The 24632-nt window shown below is 37.5% G+C and overlaps 5 protein-coding genes across 7 annotated transcripts; 2 read left to right on the top strand and 3 right to left on the bottom strand.

The window, feature by feature from the left end:
* Window positions 1–694: 694 nt before the first annotated feature.
* On the bottom strand, window positions 695–10146 carry LOC110168570 (twinfilin-2; the record flags this gene model as incomplete). The annotated part of the gene is made up of 8 exons (XM_055149839.1): window positions 9757–10146; window positions 5159–5337; window positions 4126–4221; window positions 3333–3437; window positions 3237–3251; window positions 2322–2438; window positions 910–1060; window positions 695–816 (listed from the first exon to the last, which is right to left on the bottom strand). Coding segments are annotated over exons 1-8 (882 nt in total), but the record flags the coding sequence as incomplete, so codon positions are not given.
* Window positions 10147–11429: 1283 nt separating this feature from the next.
* wdr82 (WD repeat domain 82) lies at window positions 11430–14589 on the bottom strand. The gene is made up of 9 exons (XM_055149837.1): window positions 14226–14589; window positions 13888–13985; window positions 13328–13394; window positions 13152–13251; window positions 12944–13060; window positions 12571–12726; window positions 12388–12457; window positions 11720–11862; window positions 11430–11625 (listed from the first exon to the last, which is right to left on the bottom strand). Exons 1-9 carry the CDS (start codon window positions 14384–14386, stop codon window positions 11596–11598), a joined length of 942 nt encoding a protein of 313 aa, XP_055005812.1. The 5' UTR covers window positions 14387–14589; the 3' UTR covers window positions 11430–11595.
* Window positions 14590–14633: 44 nt separating this feature from the next.
* On the top strand, window positions 14634–17549 carry glyctk (glycerate kinase). 3 transcript variants are annotated; one of them, XM_020934010.2, is made up of 6 exons: window positions 14634–14788; window positions 14876–14938; window positions 15612–15996; window positions 16061–16212; window positions 16316–16491; window positions 16556–17549. In XM_020934010.2, the coding sequence occupies exons 3-6, from the start codon at window positions 15641–15643 to the stop codon at window positions 17444–17446; spliced, it is 1575 nt and encodes a 524-aa protein (XP_020789669.2). In that variant the 5' UTR covers window positions 14634–14788; window positions 14876–14938; window positions 15612–15640; the 3' UTR covers window positions 17447–17549. The 3 variants fall into 3 exon arrangements, with proteins under 3 accessions (XP_020789669.2, XP_020789670.2, XP_055005811.1); XM_020934011.2 differs by lacking the exons at window positions 14634–14788; window positions 14876–14938 and adding an exon at window positions 15000–15328; XM_055149836.1 differs by lacking the exons at window positions 14634–14788; window positions 14876–14938 and having other exon boundaries at window positions 15655–15787; window positions 15870–15996.
* A 94-nt stretch (window positions 17550–17643) lies between these two features.
* Window positions 17644–18798, bottom strand: tcta (T cell leukemia translocation altered). Its single transcript, XM_020934147.2, has 3 exons — window positions 18436–18798; window positions 18261–18312; window positions 17644–17914 (listed from the first exon to the last, which is right to left on the bottom strand). The coding sequence occupies exons 1-3, from the start codon at window positions 18644–18646 to the stop codon at window positions 17872–17874; spliced, it is 306 nt and encodes a 101-aa protein (XP_020789806.1). The 5' UTR covers window positions 18647–18798; the 3' UTR covers window positions 17644–17871.
* Window positions 18799–19089: 291 nt separating this feature from the next.
* LOC110168668 (vacuolar fusion protein MON1 homolog B-like) lies at window positions 19090–24422 on the top strand. The gene is made up of 6 exons (XM_020934144.2): window positions 19090–19233; window positions 19754–19840; window positions 19914–20465; window positions 21074–21866; window positions 22539–22686; window positions 23378–24422. The coding sequence occupies exons 2-6, from the start codon at window positions 19771–19773 to the stop codon at window positions 23603–23605; spliced, it is 1791 nt and encodes a 596-aa protein (XP_020789803.1). The 5' UTR covers window positions 19090–19233; window positions 19754–19770; the 3' UTR covers window positions 23606–24422.
* Window positions 24423–24632: the final 210 nt, after the last annotated feature.

Below are 24632 nucleotides of genomic sequence, written 5' to 3'. Positions count from 1 at the left end.
TAGTACTAGTTCAATTATCTTAGTGCACAGAATTGAAAGGTAATTATCATCTAATGCACCTTGCAATAATACTATTAATCATTCGTTATTGGTAAATGCTAGCAACAATCTTAAGTAAAACTAATATTAATCTCAACAATAGAATAAGATTGGAAGTTGTTTCATAATTACATATATTAGGCAATATGGGTGCCTAATATATGTAAATATATTAGGGGTTGGTTTACCCTGGGCTTGCTTAGCTTCTGACGCTGAAGCTTTGACATGTATGTAAAAGCTGTAGATGTAGATGGCCTTTTCTTTTGACAAGTCATGATGAAATGTTACATTATTATTTACTTAAAGGCACCATCTGTACAATAAAAAAAAATAAAATCTTTTAACCAGAAGATAGCAGGTCTTAAACTTGTTCCCCTCACCTGATCTTTGCTGAGGCTCACCTGTGCTCGCTGGTCTTCTTCTGTCAGACCAAAGCTGGCACAGTATAATGCAGTAGTTATGTAAATGGCATCTAGTGGTGTCATGTGAGAATAACAGGGGTGGGGTGGCCAATTTAACTACAGATGTTAGCTTTTAATGTACAGTGATTAAAATGTGATGAAGCAGGTGTATGCAAAAGGATTGTGCTTGTACTGTTCACGTGACCCTCCAAGTACTAATTTCACTGAATCTTTAAATATATATATTTTTTTACCTTTCTTGCTATTTCCAAATGATACTCTTTCTCCACATCTTCCAGTAGCCGGCTTTTGCAGCTTGAATACAGCATGCGCTCTTTGATGCTGCAACTGTACCCAGGCATTGAGTAAATAAACACTGCAGGAAAAAGGATATGAACTGTTAACATGGAAGCCAATTTCTCATTGTCTGATTTGTGTAATCCGTAGTTCATGGAAAAGGTTTGCGTACCAATGGAGTCAAGTTGGTCTCCTTCATGACAGTGTTTGTAAAGGAAGAAGTGATATCTGGGAGTGTCTTTGGGAACTCTTCGGGGCAGGTCTCGTATTTCTGTTGGATTTGAGTGCACCAGTTCAATTGTCTCCTTTTCTATGTCCAACCGCTGATGTGGAAAAAAACCCAATATGAATTCCTAGAAAACGGGGATTACATTCCGCGTATCCCTGACAAGTTAACAGAATTGAAGAATTGAAAAAGCAAAGTAAACATGCTGGATTGTTGCTATGGGTAATTTCCATCTATTGTCCTGCATATTCACACAAACACACACATTTCCAGTGTTTTTGTGGGTATTGCATTGACTTACAGTCATTTTCTACAGACTGATCCCATCTTAACAGACTGATCCAATCTTAGCAACTACTACTCAACTAACCTTTACCTGCAAGCCAACACTGTCAGGATGCATGTTTAATTTTTTAGCAATAAACACACAAGTTGAATGCCATATTGTGAAAAATTCAAGACAAAGCTATAACATTTCCATAGGGATAGACAGACATAGATTTCAGTCCCTGCAATCTGTTAAATCCACTCTCAAACTTTTACATATGAGCACAGGAGACAGGGCAGGTGGTGTGTCTTGCCCAAGGCCATTATGCACCAGCCTCCTGTTTTGTGGGCGAATGATCTGAAATACTGAAACCAGCTCTGGCATATACTGGATGAGAGAGTTAGCGTTTTGTCACGAAAGCTGTTTTCTTAGAAGCAGATAATTAGTGTTTGAGTGGGTGGAACAAAGGCCACATTGTGATGGCTAAACTACAAGAACAGTGAATATCTTAGAAAACTGCTTAAGTTTTTCTGTAGAACTGTAAAAATAATTGATATATAGACACTAATCAAACACAAACTAGCATCAAAACTATATACTCATTTGAAGTATTGATACTGGAAATCACGTAAACAGGACAAAATTGAACCATTTCTGAATAGTTTAAGAATGGTCTGTATTTAGAACTAGTATAAGACACGGTAATATTAAAGAAACTGCTATTTTGTGCTGAAAATGATTCTACTGTATAAAGTATTTCTTTAAAAAATATATATCATGATAGTATTGGTATTGAGATATGTGATTTTAAAGTTGTTTTGACCCAAACGACAAAGCCATGAGATCTGTCAGTGGATGTCATCGGTAAAAATAAGAAGGTTTTTGTATTGTAGGTATTAGATCTGGATTAGGTCAATTTCACCACTCTTATAATTCTGGTAATTCATTGTTCTAGGTTAATCTTTATTTTATCCCTTGATTTAGATGTAGCATTTGGATTAGTGTAGATTAATTTCCTAATAAATACTACTCGGAAAAGCCAAATATTCCAGGAAGTTGAACAATGAGCAATGTTAGCACACTCACCAACTGTATAATTAATACGTTTTTGTGACAGAAGGTGCAGGGCTCTCTTTGCAGACTCTTGCAGTGGGAAAGCCAATCCCTGAAGTGTTTGCTTTATGTCCATGCTGATCTCTGCTTTCACCTACAGAGGGCAGTAAGGAGACACAGAACGTTCAGACAGTCTGGTCTGGACTTTGGAGATTTCACTGAGTTCAAGAACACAATGTCCAAATGGGGTGGAAGTTTGTACATACAACATAAGGTTAGACCATATATATGGATATATATGTAGAGTCAATGGTTAGACCACACATATGTGACCAAAGGCTTTTGAGAGAAAAAATAAATGTACTGTGTATATTCACATTGCTTGTTGTTGCCATATAGGAGATGGTACTCTTTGTACACATTAAAGTGTAAAGGTCAGGTAACATAAAAGCAAAAAAATAACATTTAAGTAAAAACAAAATGTGTGAAATTTTACTTTGTAACAAAACATCATACATACACCATTTACACTGTTGGGGAATGCATAATGCATATAAAAGAATTATTGTTTCTACTACTTTACCAGTACTTTTAACACATTGTGCATATTATACATTTATCTGTATAATTCTGTATATACTGATAATTTAACATAGTTTTATGTTTGGATTAAGTAAAACAAAAAAGATGATGTATTTGGAATATTCCATGACATTTAAGATAAACTATTCAAATGGAAGAAGTGAGATAATATATTTAAATAGAGTCAGCATTTAATTTTGTAAGTGTCAGCACTGTTTACTTCTGCTTGAGTAGCTAAACTCTTATTTCAGAGGAAGTTTTGATCATTCTGCCCACATCACCTCTGCTCGAAACATGTGCTATTTTGCTCTGTAAATTCACAATAAGTAAGTGAAAGAACAAGAACAATGATGCACTTTGCTCAACATACCTGTTTAACTTTGCCCTGAAAAAATAAAACGAATAGGAGATTAAAAGTACGGTAAAAACACATAGACAAAGGCCTAAGGCAGTGATGACCCCTGACCTCTGTGATTTTGATCCTCTGCAGTTCCTGTTCGGCCACAGTGAGAGGGGCGGGGCCAGAGCAGGACATCACATGGTGCTGGTATCCGAGCAAGCACACATCATCCTGGATGTAAAGGGAAAAACATATACTTTATATGAGCATGGGGTAACCAAATACTAAATAATAAAGGTACAGAGATTTTTACTAGAACTTGAGGTCCTTTGTGCTGATACCCATTGTAGATGTGATTTAGACTGGTTGTAGTCCGTGTTTAAACCTGATCCTTTCCAGGATTGGTTACGAAATTCATCCCAGTTTAGTCCCAATTTTGGTGTGATACATGTGCAGAAATATGTGTACTATGTAACTTTTCGGGTGAGGATTCTCCCACCAACTCCCACCAACTTCATATTGCTATGCCTTTAAAGAATCCACAGTGTTAGGCTAAAGCTATAGCATTTAGTGCAAATAAACAGTCAATGGTATCTTAGTCCACCAAATTTTCAAGTAAGCAGAAAGAGGAGGGACTGGACAGTGTCTTCATGCAATTTAAGTGAGATCTTTAGCATTTTGAGCATTTTTGCAAGTACCATGAAATGTCTTTGTTTAGCTGATTAATCAGTTGCTTAAAGCCTTTAGATATTTGTTGGATTCGCCTCTCATTTGGTCCTGGTTTGGTTTTGGTTTAGTCCTTGTTTAGCTCTGGTTTAGGCCTGTTTTGGCCCTGGTGAAATTAGTTTAGTCCTGGTTTGGTCCTGGCTTAGTTCTGATTTAGTCTTGGTAAAGTGGAGAATGTGTGAAATGTGTGTACCTCGGCTGTTCCAAAAATTTCGTATTTCACGTGGCCTCCTCCAAACTCCTTCTTGACGGTGGCACGAGTGGCAGCGTACAGCATCTTCTGTTTGACCTGTAAACACCAGAGAGAGAACCGTGTTATGAGAACTGTACCAACTCAGAAACGCTCATAATGGGAGGAAGATAAAAAGAACGAAGAAAACAAAAAAAAAATAATAAAATAATGTAATGTAAATATGTCTAAAACTGGAACAAGTAAAAATCTGAGAATTAGAATAATCAGGTAACCCAACAAATATATCTGAATTGGGACGTCTGGGATATTTAGAGTGTATAGATTGTATATGGAGAACAAAGGAATTTTTACATAACACTGTCAGTCTTTTGCCACATTTGTTTGCACTTTTTATTTACATAAAACATTTACATTTCCTCTTCAAAACCTGTACAGGTGTGAACAGTCATAAAGAAATCAGATTACTCACAGCAGAGGGTTTTTGACATGTCAATATTCTGATAACTCCAGATAATCATCAGATTTTGGTGTGAAAGTAAACATAGTCAGTGCTACAGGACTAACTAGAGAAGCTTGGTTTAATATTAAGTATGTATTTAGGCTTAATATTATTTTCATTACATGACAGCATATTTAAATGCTATTTGCTCAGCATGTCATTGACAAAATGTATTTTGGTTCTGCTTCTTATTATTTGAACTTACCAAGCAGAATAAATGATTATTTAATGACAATAATTTTGAATGGTGCTCTCACTGTGTAATTGTTTATTCTGATAATAGCATAATTGGTAGGTTTTGCAATGTGTTTTTACCCAAACTGTACCTGAAAACTGAAAGTCGTTTGTATTCTTCATGGAATATTTCATTTCTGCTCCTATGTAATGAGTTAGTGTTTGTAATGAATCTGCCTTAAATGATGTTTTTCTCTGGCATTATATTTGAATTGTATTAAGTAGGTGATAAATGCTATGCAGTAATAATCAGTATGTAATTATTGAAATAATGCTGAACTATTAGCCTGTCTATCATACTGGAGATTGATCCGGGGACCAGGAGATGAAGACCCACTCATAGCCCAGTGCATTTTGGGAGTCGAGGCGATATAAGAAGTAGCTGGGCTCTTGGTCGTCAAGGAGAGGAAGCAGGAAGTGGTCATAGTCCTGGTCCCAGCTTTGCTCCGGCTCTCTGTAAGCTCCAAGGACAAGCTGCTCTGAAACCAGACAGTACCAAATCATCATCAGAATTTCATCAGAAGTGAAAAGCACTGTAACATACTGTAGTTTGCTTTTATGGGACATAGCAAAGAATGCTAGAAAAGATTTATTGAACATTACATTAGCCCTCAGACCTGCTGCTGATGTATGGGCAGATTAGATGACATTAGGAGATGTCTTCCTTTGAGGTCTGGGCAATGGTGTCAAGCAGAATAATGGGGATGATGAGTTGATGAGATATTTAGAGAATTCATTTAGTTTTTTTTATATGCAGAATTTGAGTGGATGAAATGCCAAGTTGTTTTTCACATTGTGTGGTGTTTAACATTTGCAGTAATGTCTGTGAGGCTGTGGTTGCTGCAGCACGAAAAGTTGATCGTCAGCCGATCAAGAAACTGATAGATTCCATGAATGGAAGGCTTATGACCATCACCGAGAAGAAGGGTGGCTATACTGGTCACATATATATATATATATATATATATATATATATATATATATATATATATATATATATATATATATATATATATATATATATATATATATATATATATAGTCTTATCTACTATCCACCGTACAGAGTAAGGTGCTAAACACACTTCACAGGCCGTCTTCACATATGAGTGTCCTATATGAGTCCTGCCAGTGCAGCAGATTCAGCCTCTCAGCAGGAGCTCTAGGTTTATGTGTCATTGTAAATCACACAGGGACAACACAAGCATACTGTCAATACACTTACATATACTTATGAGCTAATTTCACACTTCAAGAGAGGACTATCTAAATAATGTATTATAATTAGGTCAAGCATGTGCAATATGTGTTTTCAAAAATAGGTAGAAAGAATAAACTCAAAAGCAGTTAAAAAATAATAATAATAATGTCTGCTTTACACTTACAACCAAATAAGATAATTGGACCTTGCAAATATAAAATATATGGTTTCAGTTTGATTAGCTTTTTACTGCTATGATTACTCTAAAATTATCACTGAGTATGATATGTTCCTATACTGTTACTGGTTTTAACTTAATAAAGTTAAAGAACGTCACTTATTTCCTCTACATTATCACCCTTGTGTTTAATGACTCTTACGGTTTCACCTTACCAAAATAATAATATTCAACTTATTATGGGAAAATGGAAACATCAACATAATTATGTAGACATGTTTTTGGACAAATATTGCACAAAGCCCCCAGTGTCCTTGTAGGGCCGGGGGATTTCCCAGTATACCTCTCGGGGCTGCTGCTATTCTGGGCTCTGACACATTCCTCCTCTACCAGCTCACTCAGACCATACTTTCCACTGGCCATTATTGTCAATACAAGTTATGACCCACTGTATTTCTCAATGTGACTAAATTGAATAAAGATGAAGTCCTTATAATGTTTCAAGAATGAAATCTAACAGGTGCTAATAATCTGTTTATTGCAGTTCAAGTCCAGTGTTGTTACTGTTTTAGTGATGGCTATGGCCACATAAAATATTGGCTACCCACCTATGTTTACACCTGGTTTTGGTAAGATTTAGACCTGAGCCTTTAGTCTTGGTTCAGTTTGTGTTGAACCTGGTAGGATCCTGGTGTAGTCATTAAATATGGCTTAGATGACTGCTTAGTCATGGTTTAGTCTAGTTTTAGACCTGGTTATCATAATTTTTAGTCATAGTTTAGTCTTGTTTTAGACCTGGTTACAGTCATCGTTAATCATGGTTTAGTTTGGTTTTAGACCTCGTTATACTCATTTTTAGTCATAGTTTAGTCTTATTTTAAACCTGGTTACAATCATTTTTACTCATTATTTAGTCTGGTTTTAAAACTTTTTTTGTCCTTAGTTTGATCATGTCTTAGTTCTGGTTTAGTTTTGTTTTAGACCTGATTTAGACCGGTTTAGCTTTAAATTCATCCATTTCTTTGTTTTGATTTAGTCATCTTATTTTTAGTTGGTCTAGTTTTAACCTGATGTCATCCTTTGACCTGGTTTGCTTATAGATCCAGTCTTAGTTAGGACCTAGTTTATAGTGGTGGTTTTGTCCTTACACCAAGTCCAGTCTTTAATCCTGGGATAATTAACAAATTATAGTAGATGATTTCCTCTTTTGGTTACTGTGCACAGTCATTTTGGGCCCATTTTACCTTGTCCCCGATGCCATATGAATTGTATAAAAATGAGATTTATATAGAAAACAGGGATTTTTTTTTCCTCACAAAGAAATCAAAACATTTGGGATGTACTGGCTTTCGGGGTTGTGATAGGTTGTCACCTGTTGCTATTCCAATCTCTCTCTCTGTGTGTTATGACTGAACACCTAAAAATCATATGGTGTCATTGCATTTATTATCTATGAAAAATAAATAAAATTTCCCACGTTCATCCCTCCACACCTAACAACATGCCCCTCTTTTTCAATTTGTGGTGGTCACCTATATTTTATCATTTATAGTGGTAATTTATCCATTTTCTAGCCTTGCTCTTGGTGTGAAGGCACTGCAGACTACTGGAACCAAGCACAATGCTATGGGAAGATTGAGACAGTAAACTGAGAGACCACAGCGGTGATGAAATCAACACTAGATCATGTTTCATTCTGACACTAAAAAGCAGCTCTCAATCACGTCTAGTTACATGTCACTGCAAATAGTGCCACCATCAAAGCCTCAGAGGACTGTTCAGCTCTGTCCCAACACGCCTGGCAAAACATCCAACAAATACCAGGCTGAATATTTAACATGATGAGAGTATATGCTCCCTTATGTACCGACCAGAAAGGTTAAGTCGTTAATCTTATAGTGACTGATATGGATCAGGTCATAGTCCCATAGTCGGATGTAAACAGCCATTCAAACGTCAGTCATCTCTCCTCAAACAGACACTGACTTACTGACCGCTTCTAGGTGCAGTGACACACATCTCACTCTACTTCGATTTCCTCGAAGATTCTCAAGTCATGCTAATAAACAACAAGGCTTTAGGCGAATCTCACTGTGACTAACAAAGAGGTCATAGGCAACTGACTTAAAGAAACTCTTTGAAATATTTGCTGCTACTGCTGTCATCATAACAACTCATCTCTCTGTAAATATACGGTGATTTGTAAGATTGGCATTGGTTTGACATCAGCTGTCCTGTTTCATACAACCCCTATTGTATGCTTGTAATGCTAGAACTGATTTTGTTTATGCCGTCATGTTTTCATTTTTGATTGCGGACTTTGGATAGCTTGGTGTATACAATATATTTTCGGTTTATGTTTATTTTAAACAGTGAATTTATCTTCATTGCACTAGCTCTTAATTGTGACCTCTTCCATACCTAAGATGACATAAAATGAAGTTGTCAGTTACTCAACTGGCTCTGATCAAGAGTAAAGGGCGTATATTACGCAAATCTAACTGATGTCCTCAAAACAGTACATAGAGTTGTGTTTTGTTTCATTCAGACATGTTTGAGCAATGAGTCATGAAACTAGTTTTTAAGTAAACAGCTACTTTTTACCTTTTGTTTAGTGGAGATCTGCAATTCAGGGCTGAAATTATCCTAATGATTCTAGTGAAGGAGTATGGAGTTTAAAAACACAGTGGAGAGCTTACTGTATTAGCACATGACATCACAAAGTGGAACAGAGTATTTTCTGTTTGAGAGAAGAACTCAGCCTAAATATGAAGGGTTTGTGCATTGAACATGTGTGAAATAAAAAACACAACTCCAGGTTTGTTTTTGGTGAGGAAACAACATTATAACACAGATTCAAAAATAGCATAATAAGGGCCCTGTAATTTAGAGCCAGTTTAGTGTCTTTCATTGTTTAGCTTATCATTGCTTAGTTTTGGCCTGAGTTTGTGTTGTAATGCAGTTTTTAGCCAAATAGGAGTCCCAAATGAATGTAACTTGTTTTTTGCATTTTTCATAGACCACAGGCCATGGTTTACACAATATAAGCAGATTCAAACAAATATCAAATTTAACCATATAAATATTTTGCTGTCAGAACTTTTCACCAGTCTCACTAATATGGTTGTGAGTTGGTCCTGAACTAAAAGGTTTGTGCACCCTTGCATTAGATAACTGAATTAACCTCAGTTTGACTATGGACACATACATACTCGGACTATACCAGGACTCAACCAGGACAAGGACAGGACTACACTATGATCAAACTTTAACAAATCAAGAGCAAGCAAACATAATTTCTCCTTTGTAAGCGGGCATATGGGACCTGCCTTCTTAATGGGGCAAAAATTAGGTCCCCCATATTTTATGATTATAGAACATGATTAAAGTTCAGGTATGGGTTAAATAAGTTAATGTCTAGGTTAGGCAAGTGGCTGTGTGGTTAGGTTCCATCTCCAGTCAATGTCAACATCCCCCAAAAAATGAAAACCCAACATTTGTGTCCGGGCTCTGACTCACCGTCCTTGATGCAGACTTTGATGAGGCGCACTGCTCCCCCTCTGGCCCGGGCCAGGAACTCCCTCAATTCTGGTGTCACCACCAGCGCAAGGAACATGGTGGGACTGTGTCGGTCCCCGCAACAACTGACACAAAAAGATATGAAAGAAAAACAGCCGCAATATCTAATAAAAACAAAAGGCAACAATTAGGTCCCAAGTAGAAAGTTAAGTTGGAAAGTTACGGCTATTAGCAAGTAGGTTGTTCAGTCTGCTAGCTCTCTCTAGAACTGTGTGACACTTCCAGAAGGGACATCATGCAAGTAACTGGGACAGGATCATATGCCCCGAGAGGCAACCTGATCACCACCACCAAAATTAGCCCTCTCTGACTGTCCAGCCATGGGCACTGGGCTGTGGAACCCCCCCACCACCCACCATCCCCCCATCCCATAACAACAAGTCCCATGCAGGAGGAGAGGAGGGGACAGGCCTAAAGATGAGCAATGTAACAATGTCAGCTGCTGCTTAATATTGTCCTCAAAAAGAAGTTCATGGTTGTTTTTGTCTGGATTCATTGTAAATTTCCTGTAACATGGAGTAATAAAATAGACTATAAATATCAACCTCAAATTGGCTTTTGGAGCATGTATTAAAAGTGACTATACATCCTTAGAAGGAATTCTATTTGGAAGTCACTCTTGATCAAAATAACCAGATATGTAGGCCCTATTGCCAAAGACGTCAGTGGTTAAATTTATTTTTCAGTTTTTTCTTTGTTTGTTTATTATGTTTAATACCTGTAAACAAAAAGTTTAAAGGTAAATTTGACATTCCCAAATTGATATAGGCCTATATTACATAAATATCTCAAAATGTGCAGTTTATGCATTGACACCATGATACACATTCTTCTTTATTATCTAACTGTAACTTTGTATTTTACTTCATGGTATAATCATTTTAAAATGTGTTACCACATCTTACCCATGACCCCATGTAACAAACCCTCCTGATAACACAAGGTTATTTTTTTATAGCTCAAATCCATGATGACTTCAGTATCACTAAAATAAATCTCATCTATTCTAATTGTATGTCATATGTAAATATAGTCACTATTCTATCAGCCCATTATAACCATCCAAACAAATCACTACTCATCCATACAAATAAATCTGTCATGTACTCTACGACTAATGTTCAACTGCTCAGATTGTGTGACCAAATATTGCAAATGTAAAATTTCCCCTTCTACTATTGGATATCACTATATAGACTCAACTGTCAGGTTCACGTGTGGCCACTAAAAGATAATTCCTCTTCACAACAACTTCAAGGTCAAAGTGTTTACACACACGTCACTGAAAAACAAACATGGCATCTAAATGGGTCAAAGCTAACATATGAAGACATGACTGGAACTGGGTTTCAATAAACATGTTTCATTCATATTAATCTAAAGACACTCTTCCAATGTAGTCTCTCACTATTTCAACTCATTGTGTAATTTGTTTTTGAGAAGATTCATTACAGCATTTAATGTCAACCGAAACATTTTCATAACCAATATTTTGCAACTTGTGTGATAAATTTCAAAATGAGAACCCAAGCCTATAAATACAGACTGGCTTCACAGGTAGATGCAATTAGAGGATATTATACCAAGAGTATAAAAGATACAAAACACCCAACTATTTACAAAGACATTTAATGTTAAATAAAAATATAAAAAAACAGACAAACATTAAAAAGTCTTTTGAACGAACATATTTACAACAAGTTTGCGTAGTGACACTGGCAACACTGCCACCTCCTGGTCACACTAGGTTATATCAGTCCTTTGTAAAAATGTCAGTCCTCAGTCATCAATGGTTGGAAGCCAAAACGCCTAAAAAATGAAAGAAATAGTCAAATTATTATCTACCCATCTTAGTGTGGGAAGAAAGAAGTAAATATTTGTTCGGTATGTTTTTCATTCTTACCATGTTGGAGCAGGCGCTTGCAAATGTCATGAACTTTGGGTTGAACTGCAGACAAGTGATGGGCCCTGTGTGCTTCCCATCTAAAAGAGCCACCTTCATCCCACTCTCTGCGTTCCACACATGGATCTTTCCATCCTCTGAACCTGGAAAATTACAAAAGATATATATGTATATATTTTTTTTGTTTTAATCAACTGGACATTATAAAACCTATTCTTGTCTGTGATCAAATAGCCAGTTTTTGAGAATCATTCAAACCATCATTCTGAACTCAATACTACCCTATTAGCCACAATGGATCATCCAATATGTGTATAAATCTTCTACCATTAATTTATGCCCCATTTCTGAGCATAATGTCAATATAAATCATTTATTCATGATGCATTCAGAACTGGAATAAAATTATGAAAATAAATGCACAATATAATTTATGTTTAATTCTGGTTTCCGATCACAAGGTCTACTTTGTAAATTGCCCAACCAACACTGAAAAGTTTATTTTAAGGCTGTGGTGAGGTTTCCATAAAAGTAAGGGCACACATAGCACGTCAGTGATACCGTGTTGAATGTCAGTTTGCATTCAGAGTTTATTTAATTTGCATCTGCTTGTATGTTTTTCCTGTTCATTGACACTGGATAACAAGCAGAAAGCAGTGTTCACTTACCAATCATAACGAACTGTGAATCTGGAGTGAAGGATGCTTCCAATGTTACACCTTTACTGTTGTTGTAGCCCTACAGATAGATAAGGACAGTTTAAAAGACAGTCACATAGAAAAGACAAATGGCACAAATAAACTCAGATGCCTGCGTAATAAATGCACAATACATCAACATATTCTTCTTACCCCAAATGAATGTAGTACAGCACCCTTGAAAGCATCCAGGATGCGCAGGGCTCCTCCATTTGTGGAGAGAAGAATCAGTTTCCCGTCATTACTGAACTTAAGCCCAGTCCACTCACATGTTCGCTCATACTGAAGTTTAAAGGTGGCAAATGGACCCTGAAACAGATAACGGTACAGAATACAACTCACACACACATTGAGAAATCCTGTATTAAGCAATGTCTGTGTTGCAAAATACATTCTAGGGTAATTCGCAAACAGACTGAATGTGGAACTGACCGACCCAGGATCAGTCCTGCCGTCTGATCTTTTTGAAGAAAATTATCCAAACATTTTACCGTTTTCAACAACATCTGAAAAGTTAAAAATGTACCTTGTCAAATGAACGAAGATCATACAGCTTCACCATTTCAGAATTTATTCCTGCTGCAAAGATGAGCCCCTCTGGGTCAAAGGAACAGACCGGCTTCCCCTGTAGGTGCATAAGACCCTGACAACAGAAATGCAAATATGGTCAATGAGTTCATGTCTGCTGTATCCAAAAAAATATGACATAGATGTGATTATAATGAAGTGTGTACCTGACAATTTGGAGAGCGCAGATCCCATAGTCTAATAGTTTTATCTAATGAACCGGATATAAAGGTGTCATCCACAGGAGACATGGATAAGGACGTTACTCTAATTATAAAAAAGAAAACGTGTCGGGGAATGCAATGCCAAAAACTGCTTTAATATAGTTTGGAACCATCCTCACCTTTTATTATGCCCAGGAAAATATCTTATGTATTTGTTATCATGAAGTGACAGATACCTGATTGTATCTAAAAAACACAAAACAAAATGTAAGCAAAACTCACTTATTTACATAAATAAGCACAACAATGACATTATAATCACACTGTATGAATCCGGCTGGTGATCGCACTCATCCGTGGGCAAGGCAGTCACTTGTACAGTTAGCTCCTGTATGGGGCAGAATCACAGACCCACCAAACTGTACAAACAACTACCTCAGTCCAAAGAGAGCATTTCACTGCAAATTCACAATCATAGGAACAAAGGATTAGCAGCACACATGGACCACAAAAGGTACACAATCTTGTCCAGCATATTATAACACGTAACAAGACTTCAGATCTTAACAACAGCCCAAACTAGTCTCATTTATAAGCTTTCTACTGTGAAGCGAACATGACATTGTTGATGTGAGTGGACTTTATACCTTGAAAGAGAGCTATATTGTCCACGACCACACCCTCTAATCAATAACTAACATAACCAAGTAATAGTTAAAAATAAATTAAACAAACTCACCATCAATTTTGTTCGAGCTGTAGACCACTGTGTTGGCTGCATGTGTGTACCTGATGAGATCTACCCCGTATTTTTTACTATAAAGTGTCCTCTTGGGTCTGCCATAATAGAGATTGGATGAGAAAACAAAAGAGAGAAGACAAATTAGCACTTCAACACATTTGTACGCTTAATAGTCTGAAAACACGCTTACAGAAGGAAAATATGTGCAATGCATAAAAATCCAATGGCATTTCATTCATTGCTAGGGGACATACGCAGTTAGCACGGCCTGGCTAGTTAGCACCCACAAGCTAATAATAGAAACAAAAGGAGAAAAGGTCAAAATCGAGTCTTACTTTCCCTCTTGGCAGTCGTACAGGACTAGAGAATCATCGTCGCTACTGGATATAATAGTTTCACCGTTTGAACTAAAATCAAAACAATTAATTTTGTCGGAGTTTTCTCGGAACACTTTAGCTACCCTGAAACTCCGCAGCACATTGTCCGTTAGCTTCATGTTGGCCTCTGTTTGTAGCTGAGGCAAATGCTAATAAAACGCGTTTATGGAGGGTAATTTAAGTTGTTATGTCGTGATATGTGAACTAAGATTATGAATAACGGTATTTTGTCCGACTTGTCACTGAAAAAGCACAGAAAAGTCCTCTTTTACTACTTCTTATCCACGGTTTTTCCAGAAAGTACCGCCTTCCCCACCAAGAGGCGACGCGCGTCTACGTCGCTCTCAAACAACGCGAGAGCTGGAGATATCACGAGACTGTGTTTGTTTACATGAAAGTTAGGGTCCAAGGATTCATTTCGCCTCTGAGAATTTAATTTTAATAAAATCAAATACATTTTTTGCTATTCTAAGACTATGTAAAATGCGAGTACTACTTCTACTAACATCCTAACGTCGCTGGTATTACTCGATGTTTAGTCTATTTTGAAAAAGAACTTTCTTCATTATGTGTGTTTAAATGTTTTGTTGATCTGTGTTTTGCCCCAGCTGACCCTGAACATGTGTAAAGTAGAAGTGAAGAAGACACGAATGGTGCTTTTGGATTTGCGGGTAGGTCTGTCTACGGAAATGTTAATGTTTCTGTTTTACTTGCTAACTAGACCTGAAGTTATAACATTTGTTGTGTAATATCTGAACATAGCAACATCTATCTGTATCAAGCCAATTTAATAATTTACTTAATTGTTACTTATACTATTATTAATTGCATTGTGTCATTTGTAAACTCAAAACATTAATGTACATTGCTCTTTACTAGTACAAAGTGAAAATTCTCAATCTCTAATACCTCTAGTCCTTTGGCCTTTGTGAGTCAATTATTACACACACAGTACACAGCTCAAGTAAAACTCTGGTCAGATTTTCGTCCTCACTGCCGAGCTGCTGTGGTGGTGGACACAGTGGTTATTAGTTTCCATATTCTTTTTGCAGTCTTCTCAGGTAGGCTGTAGAACTGGCTGTATATTTTCACAGTAAACTTATCCTGATACTTACATGATATTGTATCCCACTGAACCAGACTTTACTTTATTGCAAGCCACTGCAGGTTGTGCAATTTAGGAGAACATTTCAAATATTTACTACTTGAAATGTCAAATTATTTTTCAAATAATCAAGCTTGTAGTTGTACCTTAATTAAAAATATAAACTTTGCAAATTGAAGTATGATATTTGACAAGAAAAATTAAGTCAGTTAATGATGATATTGTATGTTATTTCCTAGGCAGCTCCAGCTCAACCCACCAACTTCTGATGGCGCGTGCTCTGTCCTTTTTCCGACCTAAGCCACTACTTGCTCTTGTTGAAAGGCGAAAACCTATGTTCTCCAAAATGTCACTGGACTCTAGAGCAAGAGAGGTGTTTGCAACAGCTGTGAGGGCTGTGCAACCAGACACTGTGGTGCGGCAGAGTATAGAGCGTAAAGACGATGTAATTACTATTGATGGACACAAACTAACTCTGAAAAACAATCTGCACTTAGTTGGGTTTGGTAAAGCTGTACTGGGAATGGCTGCCGAGGCCGAGAGGATTTTGTCAGATCATTTAGTCAAAGGAGTCATAAGTGTGCCTCATGGCATCCAGGACAGTCTACGACAACATGGGAAAAAGTATGTTACATTAATGTGATTTTACCCTTGCATATTGATTTAAATGTTCTTTCTCCCATAACAGCCATCTATTGTTAAAAGAAAAGAGTTGTATTGAAATAATTGAAGGAGCCAAACACAACTTGCCTGATGATGATGCCCTAAAAGCAGCTGAGAAGATCAAGCAACTTGCGTCTGGATTATCACAGAAAGACCTGCTGCTCGTACTTATTTCAGGTATTTCTGAGTTCTTAAGATAACACCCATTTGAATTAAAACCAGTTTCAATATTGATTCTGTCATCTCAAACTTATACTTCACTACTATTATTACTACATAGGTGGTGGTTCTGCGCTGTTGCCTTCACCTGTTCCGCCAATTTCCTTGCAAGAGAAACTGGATGTTACACGAAGACTGGCAGGCGCTGGAGCCACTATACAAGAACTGAACACTGTACGGCGGGCCCTTTCTCTTTTAAAAGGTGGAGGACTTGCTCATTTTGCTCACCCAGCCCAGGTAACAAAAATATAATCTAAATGCAGCTTTAATGTACCAGACTGATGAGTTATTCTCTATGCAGGTGGTGGCTCTTATATTATCTGATGTAATTGGTGATCCACTAGATTTGATAGCCAGCGGACCAACAGTACAGACAGAAATATGGCATGAAGAAGTCTTGTCAGTTCTTGAACGTTATAATTTGCTAGACTCTGTACCAGTCTCAGTACAGGAGGTTCTTGGGAAACTGGGCCCTAGATGGCAAAAGAAACAAATAGAAGGCGTACAAGAAGCACCTGTTATTAATACTGTGATTGGTTCAAACAGCATTGCCCTCAAGTTGGCTGGGCGGCGGGCTAGAGAGTTAGGATTTCGACCTGTTGTCCTGTCTCTAGGAGTGAGTGGCGATGTGAAACTTGTCTCTCGTCTTTACGGTCTCCTGGCTCAGTTTGCCTGCGGCACAGAAGAGCCTCCTCCAGAGATAGCTGCAGAATTGCTAAGACTAGGGCCTGAAGTTGGTGTTGAGACCTGGGACTTATGCCGTACGATGCAGGTATTGGATGAGAGTAGATCAGACGGATGGGGGGCCACATGTCTTTTAGCTGGAGGTGAGCCCACAGTAGAATTAAAAGGCAAAGGGAAAGGAGGGCGAAACCAGGAGTTGGCTTTGCGAGTGGCTGTGGAGTTACAAGGCATGGATCTCCCACCAAAAGGCCCAGTATTTTTGAGTGGTGGGACTGATGGCCAGGATGGACCAACAGAAGCAGCAGGAGCAGTGACTGATGCAGGTTTATGTGAAGAGGCCAAGACACAGGGGCTGGATATCAGTGGTTTTCTTGACAACAATGATTCTTTCACTTTCTTCTCAAAACTGTCATCTGGACAGCGCTTATTAGTGCCAGGACTAACTTGTACTAATGTAATGGATGTACATGTGTTACTAATTCCATCACCTCCTATTAACATAAAATAAACATGTGATACTTTAAGTCACTATACTATACTGTATTGGAATCACAGCCTATGATATGTAACACTCATATTCAATGTAAAATAAACACTTTTTCATACAAAAATGTAACTGAGAATTATGTTATTGGGAAATGTAATAAATAGGCTGATACCATTATGTACATTGTATATATTAATATTATATAAAGATGTTGCATATTGAAATTTGTAATACAATAATTTCTTTTATTTTAACATTTTGCAGGGTTTTCAAATGCTCTTTAGAGATCCAGATTTGTTCAGTTTGGAATGAACAGAAATTATATTCCTGCGTAAAAAATCAAAGTCAATTTAGCTTTCAAACAAAATGTATGCTTCATCATCAGTCATGGAATCAATGACAATAGTTGTCTGGCTCATGAATAACAAATTTAATTTATTGTCTTCTTAATCCCGATGAACCTTTGGTGTATCCCCAGCAGCACTGTCCCTACAAGATAAAATTGTGTGCATAAATTTAGACTGAAATTGCATGTTAACACACAAGAACATTCATACAGACAGTGGCTCTCTCTTTTCTGCATAACTGGAATTAAAACAAAAAAGTAAAAACAAAACACAATCTACGCCAGTCCATCTTTCCCATAATCAGGAAATAAATGCTCCATAAAATGCCTGTTTATAAAAGAAAAATAGAATTTTATATAACTGTACACTGTATCTGACATGAACACACATGCAGTCCTTTCATCCCTTATGTAACTGTTTTGTCGCACTACAAGCACAATACTGCTTTTTTACAGAACAAACAATAGATAGGCTATTCAGACACCTACCATCCACCCAGGTGAGGGGCTGTGTCAGGTGTTCCTCCGTTCTGGCCGGTTCCTGTAGAGTAAGCATAAAATAGCAGATCAATAAATGCAATCTATGGTATTTACACAGTAAGCACGACAGTCATGTCAGCTAGCTTTCGTTTTACCACAATCTGAAAAAAAGAGAGAAATTTACCCTGTCGGTAATACATGTCGTTCACTGTATTCCCGTAGACTTTCCAAGCAAAATGGATAGCAATCAGGCTAAATATTAGCCAGCTAAGAAGAATTTTAAATATAGATACTCGCATGTCGTTAGCAAGCCAGTCCTCCACAAACTCCGAGAGAAAAGATAAACAGCTGTCTGCTATTCGCGACAGAAACTCAAAATCCCACGTATCGTCCATAGTTGCTTTATGTTTTTAGCACTAATCTTGCGGTCTGATCTATGTTAGAGATGGTAGCGATGGCATTTCACAGAGTTTATCCATCATCTCTCATCTGCTGTGTTTTGGTCATGGATGCTTCACGCACAATCTTGCACAGTAGCGGATTGAGAAGCCGGATATGACGTACACAATTTAAAGCTACGTCCGTGTTCCCCTTTTTTTTCTTTTTTTTTTTTTTCTTATCTTTTACTAAGGATGAAAATTTTGTGTAATTATCAATCATTTTCTTTGACAAATAATACTTAAGAAGTAAACCTCATTAAAATGAGGATTTTGCAGCAAAAAAGGTGTAAGGGTAGATCGGGTAGATGTTTTGGTTCGCATACCTTTGGGGGCGGGACTTAATGTGACCGTCGGCGATTCTGATTGGCTGAGCCAATGTGTCATCAGAGATTCCGGATGTCTGCTGCCGCTGCTGTTGCGGTCAGGCAAAATTTGTTTTCTGTTTTGCATTCTTCTCGTCTTGCCATTTGTTCTCTACAAAGCTGCAAATGAATAGCTAGCAATTTAGAGTTTCTCCCCAACGTTTCGAAGAAAAAAGAAGCGTAAGTTTCATTCCTGATTTTGTTTATTTTTCATCTCAAACGGGTATTTCACTATTCAGCTCGGGCCGTGAAATTGATCTGTATGCGTTACGCTCGCTAGCAGACTGTGCTAACGACCCGATAAACAACATTTGCAAGTAGTATCTACATTTTTGAACGTTTATTAAGTAATGCTGTCCTTTAAAATAATTGATCGTGGTTTGGCTCTAGCATCTCAACATGGCAAACTAATTAGTCACGCTTGCTTAAACAACAACTATAACTACCTATCCTCTGTCCTTGTCTAATGCTTTAACCTGTCTCGTTTATGCTGCTGACATGTTTAAAATTCCTTAGTTCGTTTGATATCGGAGTTATTGTCCTTTGAAAACCAGTTTTCCTCCCATCATGTGATCTTACCACTGGCCCAGTATAAGTGCCGCTATTCAGAAGTTAAATCCGTGTTGACTCAGTGTTTGAAGCCACAACTACGAAAGTGCATATTATAATCAGTGGTGTTTTATTGTTTTTGTTTATTTAGGTGACTGGGATGGTAGTATGGAGGGAGACGGTCACCAAGAAGAAGAGGGCTTAACCATCAATGTCCAGCCTTCTGCAAGTGACTCAGGTAGATTCATATCCATTTAATTGAATTCACATGTATGCTTTTCTTTTAGTAATTTAATTTTCTTAATTTCTAGCCCAAAACCTGGCAACATCTCTATCTCTTTTGGGAAATCACATGTTTCCTGAGGCAGTGGAGAAAAGAGAAAGCAATGGAGTCAACATGGAGGGTGCTGCGGATTCAGACACATCAAGTATTGCAACAGAAGAGCCTCAGACTGAAGCAAAACCAAGCTCAGACCAGGTAACAAATGCAGAAACGGACAGCATATCAAACACTGAGGATGCTGCTACAGACAATAGCCAAAGCGACTCAGGGGAGTTTGTTGTAACGATGCTGGCTAAGGCGAAACTTGAAGAGCAGGGTTTAGGGGTGAAAGGTCGGTCGTCTCCCCTTTTGGAAGCAGGGACCCAAGACATACCGGCCTATATGTCTCATCGTGAAGAGGATGTGACTGCAGAGAGCTGGAGACAGCACAGGAAGCATGTTTTTGTGCTGAGTGAGGCGGGGAAACCAATCTACTCTCGGTATGGAAGTGAAGAGGCGCTCTCGTCCACAATGGGAGTCATGATGGCCTTGGTGTCTTTTGTGCAAACCAGTGACAACATCATTCGCTCTGTCTATTCAGGTAAGAGCCTCATGCTGCATACTAATTATTTAGCTTAGTAATGCTTATGCTTGCATTTGTGATTCATTTGTTATGGTGTAGATATTTCATAACTGAAAAAATCAACACAAAATATAATTTGACATAATAGTTTCCACACATGTTTATTTGACAAGAAGAGCTATGACTGTAAATGATGTTCTTGAACTCTGGTATAGGCACAAATGTCTAAATACCAAATTTGGATTTCAATCTATTACATTGGTTAAATAATAAATTGCTTATTATAACTAAAAAATATGTTTATTACCGTAATTATCTTGATACAATACTGGTTACCATAGTATAGTGAATCTTGCATTGTAAATTAAGATAAGATTGTTAAAAGGGATTCCTGTTAATGGTTAACACATTTTCCCTCAAGCCATGTCAGATTATGATTATGTATTTAAATTGCCACTAGTACAGTTGTTCATTTCACTTTCAATATTTCTAGTTTTATATTACATAGGTGTACAAAGGAATTAGCATAGTTTGCCTACCCATTTAAAAAGTAAAACCTCTACTGTGTGAATATTGCATTATATTTAATGTCCTATGTTTGTTTGTTGTTCTTTTGTTCATTTCAGATGAGCACACTGTGGTATTCCTACAAAAGGGGCCATTAGTTCTGGTCTGTGTCTCCTGTACTCGTCAGTCTGAACAACAGCTTCGGGGAGAACTCATGTACGTCTACTATCAGATCATCAGCATGCTCACCCAGGCCAGCATCTCACGCATTTTTGAGCACAAGAAGAACTACGACCTCCGGAGACTCTTGGCTGGTTCTGAGAAGATCCTGGATGGTCTTCTCAATTTAGTGGACTCGGACCCCAGTTTTTTGCTTGGAGCAGTACACTGTTTGCCCCTTGCTGCCTCTCTCAGGGACTCTTTAAGCCAGATCTTGCAGAAAGCTATCACGTCTAACCTCGTCTTCTCCATTCTCATTGCAAAGAACCAGTTGCTAACTATTGTCCAAGAAAAAACTGTGATTGAAGATGCCAGATTAGAGCCAGCAGATGTCCACCTTTTGTTAAATCTCATTGGGGCATCTTCTGCTTTCCAGGCTGGAGAAATATGGACTCCAATTTGCCTCCCATTATTTAACCCTGACTGTTATTTTTATGCATACATTTCCTACCTGGACCCTCCCGAATGCACTGTTTGCCTATTGCTGCTCTCGACAGACAAGGAAGCTTTCTATGCTGTAGCAGAGTGTAAGAGGAAGATCGAGGAAGCCATGACGGCTCAGAACTCACTGAGCCTCATAGACAAAGCGCAGTCCTACAGTGTGAGCCAGGTGGGAGTTTCAGACCTCAGACACTTCATGTACAAGCCCTTTGATGTGCCAGACAACTACCGCCAGCTCTCTCAGTTCACCAGGTATGTTTATTTTTGTACTTTTACCGCAGATGTCAAAATATGCAGTAAAAATACCCATAATATCAGATTTAGATTTGTATTCTTAATTCAGATATCCAGATTTTCAAAGTGTGAAAGCATAAATCTAACTTGTTCCAAGCTCTCACAGACTTGTAAACTGTTAGTATACATTATTGAACAGCATGGTTAGCACACATAGCTTCTGCTATAGATAGATTGTTTTATAATTTGATGACAACAAGGCACAGTACTATTATAAACTTCGGCTTTTACTCTAAACTTGTGGGGGGAAAACAAATTTTACATCTATTAGAAAAAAGAAAAAAACTCAAGGGCATCCAATAATAGTTGCAAAAAACACAAAAAGATGCTTTCTGTAGATCTAATTTTATCATCTATCTTCTATCTCTCTGTTCTCCAGATGTTGTTCTTCCCCTAAGCAGAAAGCCAAGTACAAAAATAAAATTTAAATCAGTTGGGAGAGAACATTCTCTTGCAAATCTTCCATTCATTCCTGACTAAATTTTTAGTAACCAAAATCCAAATAATGGGACTGACAGAACCACTCCAATTAAATTTCTCTTAAGTAGTGCAGATTAAACAAGTTATTTGGAGCCATCTTAAACAACTGCTAGAGTTGACTTATGGTGCTAAGCTTCTTGCTTGTTTCAGCCCAGAGATGGAGGCCCCATACAGCAGTGAAGAGGAAAAGACCAGACTACTGGACCTTTACCGATACATGCACAGCCGCATCCACAGCACCTCGAGACCCCTCAAACTCATTTACCATGTGGCAGAGAAGGAGACCATGCTCGCCTGGGTATGTGGCCTGCCCTAACTTGATCTGAATGATGTTATTGATTACTCAAGGCAAGGAACGGCACTAGAATTTTATTTATTTATTTGATGAACTGCGTGTAGTTAGTGATAATTTACGTGTTTGGTTGTGCAATTTTTTAACCTCTAAATAAGGCTTAAGTTGGGATGAATTTAGTTGTTAAAGTTGTGTTATTTGTTTTTTGAACTGTGAAAAATGATGTATGTATTTAAATGCTTCACAATCCTCTTGGCACATCACTAAATTCACACTAACATATTTTAGAATTAGATTACCTGATTTTTTCACAAAGTACACTTTTGGGGTAATTTACTCATTTATGAGGAAAAAAAAAGATGGGTACTTCAGCTTTAATATGCTGGAAAACAAAAGTGACTAAAACAAGTTTAACTGTAATAGTTTCTAAACCTTGATAAATTTAGGTATTTTATTTTCTACCATATATTTACAGTACTAGTAAAACCATTAATCAACGTAGGACCTAGGAATAACCAAGCACCTAAAATACAGATGAAAATGTCGCAATTTTATTTTAAGAGCATTAATCACTTTTTAGGCAGTTCCAGTTTCTAATATATATTAAGATATACCTTAACATCTAGGAGTCTTGTATTACCTTGCCAGTGCCTTGCATGCACGTCAAATGAGTAATATCTTTCTTTTCCCTCTTTAGGTCACAAGCAAATTTGAGCTCTACACTTGCTTCAGTCCTCTGGTGACCAAGGCCTGTGCCATTACCGCAATCACCAAACTTTTACGGTGGATCAAAAAAGAAGAGGACCGCCTCTTCATTCGGTACCCCCCAAAATATTCAACCACTCCCAACCCCAGCAAGAGCTCTCGAAGCAGCAAATCAGACCAGCAAGACTCCACGGACAATGGCTTCCTATCTCTCCTATGAAAGTCTTATTCTGATGCCCATTGGACTTTGCAGATGACAGCAATCCAACACTAATTTTAACTATTTAAGAAACAAAGTATCTAGTGTTGTAATATAATATGAAGGCATGCTAAACCATCATGGCTTTCAATTTAAAATGGTCAGGCAAAAGTAGGACTGCAAGTAAATAGTTTGTTTTAAATTGAATTGTGGTAGAGACATCACAATAGTATTTAAAGTTTTTATAATGTTTTATTACTGCAACTAGACATTTTCTTACAAATGATGAATGTATTAAGAGGATTTAAGACTTTTGATGGAATTCATTGTTTCTTTGTGAAAAAAATGTGAAAAAACAATTTTAGATGAGGCAAAACCACTACTGTCCATTAACCCTGTCTTTTGTCCGCTATTCAGAATCTATGGACAAACCACTAGTGACCTAGGACTTTATAAAGTGTTTCTTTGTTTGACATATCCGGAAAAACAACTGGAACTGGCAGAGCAGGCATGTGTCATGTGCTTACATACAGTTGCCCAATATTTGAACAAGATGGTTTGCTCATCGCTCATTCACTTTGGATAGACTGGGTGTGTACACAAATTGGGTAAAAAATGGGAGGAAATCCAGTTAGCTCAATGTGGTCATTGTTATTTGTCAAAATAATATCACTTCATACAGTGAATACAAGTACAACTGTCATATGACTTGTAGCATATAAAGTCATAGTTTTGGGAAACTAGTTTTGCAAAGATTGTCTATAAGATGTGATATTAAGAAAATCTAAGTATTAAGGACATCTCTACAGTATGAATAAAACAATCCTGGTTGCAGCCATCCCCATTTTACTTCTTGTGTTTAGTGTTTATGAAGAAGCACCACTCAACCAGACCTTCATGACTAGGCATGTACTTGTTGATCTAGTTTGAAATTCTTTGCCACAGTAAGAAGCTGATTTTTATCCTGCATAAAATACTTTTCTGAGCATAAGCAAAATTACCGGTTACACTTTTCAACAGAGTTACTGTAAACAAAACTAGAAGTGCA

Source organism: Boleophthalmus pectinirostris, unplaced genomic scaffold, assembly GCF_026225935.1.
Source record: "Boleophthalmus pectinirostris isolate CB_2022bp ecotype Guang Dong unplaced genomic scaffold, ASM2622593v1 HiC_scaffold_1395, whole genome shotgun sequence".
NCBI classification, from domain to species: domain Eukaryota; kingdom Metazoa; phylum Chordata; class Actinopteri; order Gobiiformes; family Gobiidae; genus Boleophthalmus; species Boleophthalmus pectinirostris.
Note: the sequence above shows the minus strand (reverse complement) of the source record. Positions and strands in the feature narration are given on the sequence as shown.

What these genes read in the sequence shown, in the direction of transcription:
- LOC110168668 (XM_020934144.2), top strand. Translation starts at nt 19,771, where the DNA reads ATGGAGGGAGACGGTCACCAAGAAGAAGAGGGCTTAACCATCAATGTC. An exon ending in CATTCGCTCTGTCTATTCAG is followed by an intron (nt 20,466 to 21,073) that starts GTAAGAGCCTCA and finishes TGTTCATTTCAG; the next exon opens with ATGAGCACACTGTGGTATTC. An exon ending in AGGAGACCATGCTCGCCTGG is followed by an intron (nt 22,687 to 23,377) that starts GTATGTGGCCTG and finishes TTCCCTCTTTAG; the next exon opens with GTCACAAGCAAATTTGAGCT.
- tcta (XM_020934147.2), bottom strand. Translation starts at nt 18,646, where the DNA reads ATGGACGATACGTGGGATTTTGAGTTTCTGTCGCGAATAGCAGACAGC. An exon ending in CGACATGTATTACCGACAGG is followed by an intron (nt 18,313 to 18,435) that starts GTAAATTTCTCT and finishes CTTACTCTACAG; the next exon opens with GAACCGGCCAGAACGGAGGA. An exon ending in GCCCCTCACCTGGGTGGATG is followed by an intron (nt 17,915 to 18,260) that starts GTAGGTGTCTGA and finishes TTTATCTTGTAG; the next exon opens with GGACAGTGCTGCTGGGGATA.
- glyctk (XM_020934010.2), top strand. Translation starts at nt 15,641, where the DNA reads ATGGCGCGTGCTCTGTCCTTTTTCCGACCTAAGCCACTACTTGCTCTT. An exon ending in CTACGACAACATGGGAAAAA is followed by an intron (nt 15,997 to 16,060) that starts GTATGTTACATT and finishes CTCCCATAACAG; the next exon opens with CCATCTATTGTTAAAAGAAA. An exon ending in GCTGCTCGTACTTATTTCAG is followed by an intron (nt 16,213 to 16,315) that starts GTATTTCTGAGT and finishes ATTACTACATAG; the next exon opens with GTGGTGGTTCTGCGCTGTTG.
- wdr82 (XM_055149837.1), bottom strand. Translation starts at nt 14,386, where the DNA reads ATGAAGCTAACGGACAATGTGCTGCGGAGTTTCAGGGTAGCTAAAGTG. An exon ending in TACGACTGCCAAGAGGGAAA is followed by an intron (nt 13,986 to 14,225) that starts GTAAGACTCGAT and finishes CTATTATGGCAG; the next exon opens with ACCCAAGAGGACACTTTATA. An exon ending in TGCGCTCTCCAAATTGTCAG is followed by an intron (nt 13,061 to 13,151) that starts GTACACACTTCA and finishes TTCTGTTGTCAG; the next exon opens with GGTCTTATGCACCTACAGGG.